Source organism: Cervus canadensis, chromosome 11, assembly GCF_019320065.1.
Source record: "Cervus canadensis isolate Bull #8, Minnesota chromosome 11, ASM1932006v1, whole genome shotgun sequence".
NCBI lineage: Eukaryota > Metazoa > Chordata > Mammalia > Artiodactyla > Cervidae > Cervus > Cervus canadensis.
The window spans coordinates 52,725,846-52,732,754 of record NC_057396.1 but is presented as its reverse complement, the minus strand read 5'-3'; the positions used below and the strand labels follow the sequence as shown (position 1 = coordinate 52,732,754).

At 41.5% G+C, this 6,909-nt stretch overlaps 1 protein-coding gene across 1 annotated transcript; it reads right to left on the bottom strand.

Annotated features, from left to right (window-relative positions):
* Window positions 1-4,474: 4,474 nt before the first annotated feature.
* On the bottom strand, window positions 4,475-6,603 carry FIBIN (fin bud initiation factor homolog). The gene is made up of 2 exons (XM_043481813.1): window positions 5,465-6,603; window positions 4,475-4,820 (listed from the first exon to the last, which is right to left on the bottom strand). Exons 1-2 carry the CDS (start codon window positions 6,094-6,096, stop codon window positions 4,784-4,786), a joined length of 669 nt encoding a protein of 222 aa, XP_043337748.1. The 5' UTR covers window positions 6,097-6,603; the 3' UTR covers window positions 4,475-4,783.
* Window positions 6,604-6,909: the final 306 nt, after the last annotated feature.

The following is a 6,909-nucleotide window of genomic DNA, read 5'->3' as shown; positions in this document are numbered from 1 at the left end:
GTGCTGCGATTCATGGGGTCGCAAAGAGTTGGACACGACTGAGTGACTGAACTGAACTGAACTGAACTGAACACCTCAACTAGACATTGGCCACAAAGTATTGTATTATTATGATATCATTTTTTCTAATAATATACATAGATATATGTGAAAAATACTAAAAGAATGCAAATAGAAATGCAACTATTGGGTGTATGGAATGGGGAATTTGAGAATTATAAACAATTCTGTTTTCTTTGTGTTTGCTGTTTGCCCTGCTATTAGAATGCAGCAGGTATGGTCCATATAACTAGAAAAAAAGTTATTTAAAAAGCAAAACAACAATAAAAACATCAGTTATTAAATAAAATTAACAAATTAAATTAGATAAAATTAAATTAAATTAAATAAAAGTAACATATCTCTTGAATGTGTGATTATACAAAATTCTTATCTTATTTGCACTGTTTTACATTTTCCAGACGATTCTAGTTTAGACTCTCATTGAGCTTTCATAGAACCTTGTACATATGCCAACGCCCTGTCTGCCACACTCAAATTCTCTTTTAGGTGTCAGTTTCCTTACATGTCTGTACACAAGTTGTCCATCTCTATCTGCAGTTGATTGGTTTTCAGGGCCCTTGTGGATACCCAAATCCAGGGATATTCAAGTCCATTATATATAATGGCTTAGTATTTGCATATAGCCTATGCATATTTTCCCATATACTTTAAATCATCTCTAAATTATTTATAATGTCTATATGTGTGCTCAGTCATGTCTGACTCTTTGGGGCCCTGTGGACTGTAGCCTACCAAGCTCCTCTGTCCATGGAATTTTCCTGGCAAGAATGATGGAGTGGCCTGGGGATCTTCCTGACCCAGGAATTGAACTCACGTCTCTGGCATCTCCTGCATGGGCAGGTGGATTCTTTACCAGTAGTGTCACCAGTAGGAGATGCAAGACTTGTGTGTTCCATCCCTGGGTCAGGAAGATCCCCTGGAGTAGGAAGTGGCAACCCGCTTCAGTATTCTTTCCTGGAAAACTCCATGGACAGAGGAGCCTGGCGGGCTACAGTCTATGGGGTTACAAAGAGTCGGACATGACTGAGCATACACTCGCCTGCTAGATTACTTATAATCTCTAATACAATATAAATGCTATGGAAATAGTTGCCAGTGTATTACTTTTGCTTTTTCCTTCTTGGAACTTTTTGGAATTTATTTTTTCCTTTTAAATATTTTCAATCTGAGGTTGGTTGAATCCACGGATGTAGAACCCACAGACTCAGAAGGCTGAGTATACTATTTCTATCCTAGTTACCTCATATGGTTGCATTTTGACAATGTCTGATGAATAACATATCCTTGAGGATTCTGACTCTGGAAATAGTACTCCTAAGGACCACCCTGATTCCAAAATTACTAAGATGATTTGCAAAATCTCCTTCTCTGTACTGATGAATGATTGTTCCATATTTCTGTATTCTATTTCTAACCAAGACTTTTCATATCTTCAGTTATTTTTCCTTTTATATTAAAACATTTATGAAGCACATTCAGCATTCATATTTCACACTCAAGTAAGTATTCTTCTTTATCAAGAAAATTTTAATAACCATCCCCTGAAAAACATCCCAAGGAAATTCTACCATACCTTCCGGGGACATTTCATATCTTTAGTGGTTTTCATGGACACTTTTATTACTTGTTAAAATAGTTTATAACTGAAGTTTCAAGGCTTCTCTCAGAAACTTTTGAGTCTGTTTCCTTAGCAAAATTGTAAATGGAGAGTTTAAAAGACAATGAAATTACATAAACTACAGGACAGCCTCTCCATGTGCCATGCATAGCACACCCACACCTGCCAACTTCTCTGAGTGTGGTTTTGGTTATTGCAGAGGCTAACACAACCTAGCGTCCTTTATCACAGACTCTATCTATGGAGTACCTCAAAGTAGGATATGCTAGTGTCCATAAGATCAAATTGTAAGTGTGAAGTTGAGTGGTATTGAACAGCGCCTCAGAGAAGGTATCAGTGAGAAATTCTGTTACCAGAGTCAGCTTCTGACTGACAGAACTCGGCATCTGAGCTGCCTTAGGCTCTAGGCTGACTGGCTTAGAGAGGACACCATAGGGAATAGACAAACGGTGGCCCCGGTGGACCCTTACCCTCCATATTCTTCTTTTTTTTTTTTTCATATTCTTCTTTTATTTGATCATATATTCCGCTAGATAATCATCAGCTTAAGAAGTGAGAACATAGTGAAGTAAATAAAACATCACAGTTTTAACTTTGGAAAAATTACCTAGGCTTTCTGGGCCTCAGTTATAATAATAATAAAGAGCATAATAGCAGCAACTAACATTTACTGAGGATTCACTCTGTGTCAGGTACTATTCTAAGCTCTTGGCATATATTAATTCCTTTCATATAATACTTTCCTTACACAGTTTGTTGTCAGAATTAAGGGAGTACCCAAGCAAAGTTCTTAGCATAGGCCCTAACCAATAATGCTAAAATGAGTTCTCCAAAAAAGCTGGCTATTTTGTTTAATAATAATAATAACTTTTTCCTACTCCAAATAAAACTCTAAGAGGCTTTTTAAACTTTCAGTTAGATGGTGTCTCAACTCTTTGTAATATCTCAGCATTACCTACAACCTAACTAGTGCCTGACACACATTGAGTGATCAACAAATATTTATTAAAGAAAGACTATCCTACATTGTATGAATGTTCTTATAAGTACATTCCTCAGGAAAGAAAGTACATAGTTTTCTTCAGATTCTTAAGATATTTCATGATCTAAATAATAAGGCACCACTACTTTTAAAAAAAAGAAAAAGAATTTTGTCACTGTGTAATAAAGTCTTAATAAGAATAACAAGGAAGCAGAGAGGGAAGATTTGTGCGGGGCTGGCTCCCTATCCTCATTTGGAAATTCTCTGTAATGCCAGCCTCTGTGTTGGTAGCCCAGGATGGTTCACTCTCCCCACCTGCAAATTCCTATTTGACCTCTGGGATCATTTACAAAAGACTGTGAGATTACTGGCTATATGTTTAGCCTTGAATGGATGATTCAATGTTAAACAATTTCATTCTGGTTTTGTAGGAATCACAGAATGTCAGCACTGGAAAGAACTTCAGACATCATCTATTTTGAGGTTTTCAAATTTGTAGCAGATGGGTTACTACTCGCCTACTTGCATGCATGCAAGACATCTCTAATTGGGGACAGCAATCTTTGCATCTGTGTTATTTAAATCCTTTTTAATATACTATTATTCTATGTAGCCATTAACAATTGACTGAAATTAGCACCACGAGAAAACCAGTTTTCCATCCATATCATGAGTCTAACATCTTCCTATCACAGCTGGGAAAATTGAGAAGATGACATTTAATACATCTGTGGGTTAGAGGTGATCACCTTGAAGTGAGTGATATGAGGTTTTGAGATAGCAAGGGTTGTGACCACAAACTACAATCATTTGAGTACCAAATATCATCTTTGCCTCTGCTGTTATCTCCTTTCCTCATCTTTCATAGAATAAAGACTGAAACTCTCTTAAAAGATCATTTACCTATTTCCCACATATTCTTGGTGGTTAAAAGCAGAGTCTTGGATGATGAAAAGAAATAAAAAATGATTGTATGAAGTATTGTTCCATATTTTGTTCATTTTTATTTTAAACAATGAAATAGTTATGCAAAGCCACAGGCCTCAAGTTACTCTATCTCAGCATCCTTGAAAAAGGCCCTGTGGGAAAATCCCATATTTAAATCTAGGAGACTTGGAGCTGTTGGCACTAATGGAGGATTGGTCACTTTCTGAACCTCAGTTTCCCCTATTGTCATAGGAGGATATTGGACACTTCAGAGGAATAGAAAACTGGATTCCTCATGCATGGGAGAGAAAGAATGACTCCCTGTTGAAAAGGAGATTATGAATACTTATTTCTAGTGTGTGTGTGTGCCCACATGTGTGTGTTTGTGTGTGTACATGTGTGCAGATATGCACATATTTAAGGTGAGGATGAAGACTTGGCTGGGGAACTATATGAAATAAAGTGCATTTCCACTTTTAAAATTATTAATGAAATAATGTAGAACTGTCTTCAAAATTATCAAACATTGCTGTAGTTCCTACAACTTAGAATGGAGCTCTCCCTCTGCATTCCAAGGGTGGATAAGCTCTGAGCCTCACCATAAACTTTTTTTCAGTTAATTCTATGCAAAAACGCTAGTGAAAATTGGAGTTTTAGGCAGACCAGCAGAGATGGAGTTTTGACACAGTCTAGATTTTTTGTTTCCTTTTGAGGATGGTAAAGGTGGCCAGGGAAGGGAGGATTGCTAAATATGCAGCGATCCTCTGCCTTCTTTATCATATACTCTAAGTAAACTGGCTTAAATCCCAGCCTTTCTTTCCTTTTGCATTGGCTCCTTTTTGCAGTATGAAAGTTATGAATATAAATTAGGAAATAAGCAAGTATTATATAAGAACATATTTATTGGCTGAATAATAAAACTTAGTTAGGGAGTTATGAGAATTAGAATTCCCTCTACTCAAAGTACAAGTTTTCAATAAGCAAACAGAAGCAAAACCCCCAAATGAGAAAGAATACACTGGTAACCTAAATCACAGGCTTTTGGAGGTGTGTCAAGACGATCTACCTACTTCTTTGTAATGGACTGCAGCGCTGATAACACACTCACACAACCAGAGACATGGCAAATCGGCATATCACAGGAGTTCATGACCACCACAAAGGTTAGGCTTCTTAAATGTGGCTCCTTTAACTTAAACACATCCCCACAGAGGCACCGCAGACATCTTCCTGCAAAAGATGATTTGCATATAGTTTCTAGCCAATACTCTTTAAAAAAACACCCCCAAAATCCAAAAGAAAAAAGAAGACAAAGAAAAACAAAACCTTGAAGACCATGGTTAATAAATAAGAAGTAAAAGGAGAAGAAACAAGCAACTTCCATCCTCTGGCAGGCATGCTGAGTAGCACCTCTGACCTCATCTGAAAAACAGGCGATGTTGACAGCTTTCAGAGCCCAGGAGAGAAGGCTGAAAGGAGCTGTGCAGAAGCTCCCTGGGCAGCTTCACTTAATCTCCAGGATGGGGAATTTTAATCAGTCCTCACTGCATAAACTGTGTCTTTTTAGATGTGGCTGAAACAGGTGTCTCTGCAGAGTTTATAAAGCCCTTCTAGGAAAGGCAGGAGGCATGGCTTTAAATTGTCCTTTCCAGGTGACAAATCAGTAACAATCACATAAATAGTGTACAAAACTAAAACCACTCAACTCTTACTTTTTTTCTTTTTCAGGATCACTTCTGATCATTCTCCAAGTGCAAATCAGGTTATAAAAACTAATAATTATAAGGGGAAAGTTAGCCCTGTGTCTGTCCCCCATCCTCCACCAGGAGGGCTGACTTGATGCCCTCTCCCGGGCAGTTGGCCCCTTCACCTACACTTTAAGATAATCGTTCTTCAGCCGACCTAGTCGGGTCCCATGGCTCCTGATGGTGAGGGCCAGCAGCTCATATTTGTCCCTGAGCCCCACGGAGATGTCCAGCGTTTCCTTCAGCAGGGACCTGGTGTGGACCAGCATCCCCAAGAAGTCCTCGTTGAGCCTGCTCTCTTGCCGGCTGTCCTGCTCCTGGCCCTGCTTGAACTTGCTTTCCAGCTCAGTGAGGGACTTGTCCGAATTGGAGTAGGCATCCCCGATCTGGTGGGACTCCCGCCGCAGGTACTTGCCATAGCTCTCCTCCCCGTCAAGGTCGTAGGAGATGCTCTTACTGATGCCCTCCAGCACGCGCCCCGCGTCCTCCACCTGGCGGCCCAGCACGGTGAATTCCTCCCGCAGGGTGAGGCTTAGCAGAGTGCTGGCCGGGCTCCCCTCCCCCTGGGAGCAACGCCGGTGGTCACTCACCCTGAAGAGCAGCTGGCATTTCTCGGGGTCGTCGTTCTCCTCGTAGTCCCCGTCCGGCACAAAGTAGTGATGCAGGGTCCCATTGGACATCTCTGGGTAGAGAGGACCGTCGAAATAGCCCTGACACAGGTGGCACAGAAAACCCATCCAGAGAAGCTTCAGGAACACCATCCTGGATATTCAGGATGACCGGGGACCCCTGGAGAAGACTTTTCGCCCAGGCGCAAGGAAGAGGAGGGGGGTCCCCTTAGGAGTCACTGCCTCCCTGCGACGGCGTCAGCCTCAGTCCCAGTCGCCTTGCTGCACCCTGACCCCCCTCCCCAGCTGGCTTCATGTGGCTGCGGCGCAGAGCCTGGGTAGCGAACCCCGCAGCCAGCAGCCCAGGATGCGCCCTCGCTCTGAGCTCCTGCGCTCGCTCGGTGGTTGGAACTCAGCCGGCTGTTTCCTGGCGGGATGCCGGCACGATGGGGAACCCCTCCTCCAGGGTTCTGGCTGGATGCTGGCTGGCTCCGTTGCCCCAGTCTGGCTCTCCCAGGTCCCTCTTGCTCCTTGGGAAATGAAGCCTGTAGCTGGAGAGAAAGGCTCTTGCCCTGTGATACGATTTCGACTCCTGGACTGGGTGGGAATGCGGAGATTTTCCTTTGGCTAATGATATCCTGAGGATCTTTCTGCTCTCAAATTACAGCTGGTTTCGTCACTTGGAAGCCAGGGAACAAGTTTGGAAAGAAACCTCTCACCAGGTCTCTGCTATTAAAGGTACAGGGTCTCTTTTTGAGGATTGGTAGGGAGACCCTGGAAAACAGAATTTAAACTGAAGGAACAAATGGGAAGAGGATAAATTGAATTCCCATAACAGAAAGGCTGTTTAACTATTAACTATTGGGAGGAAGGGTAATTACCCTGGAGAAATGCCACTTCACAATTTTAAATAAGTGTCTGTTAGATTGGATTCTGTGAGTATATCTATTTTTATCACCAACAAGT

What these genes read in the sequence shown, in the direction of transcription:
- FIBIN (XM_043481813.1), bottom strand. Translation starts at nt 6,096, where the DNA reads ATGGTGTTCCTGAAGCTTCTCTGGATGGGTTTTCTGTGCCACCTGTGT. An exon ending in AAGAACGATTATCTTAAAGT is followed by an intron (nt 4,821 to 5,464) that starts GTAGGTGAAGGG and finishes CATCTTTTGCAG; the next exon opens with GAAGATGTCTGCGGTGCCTC.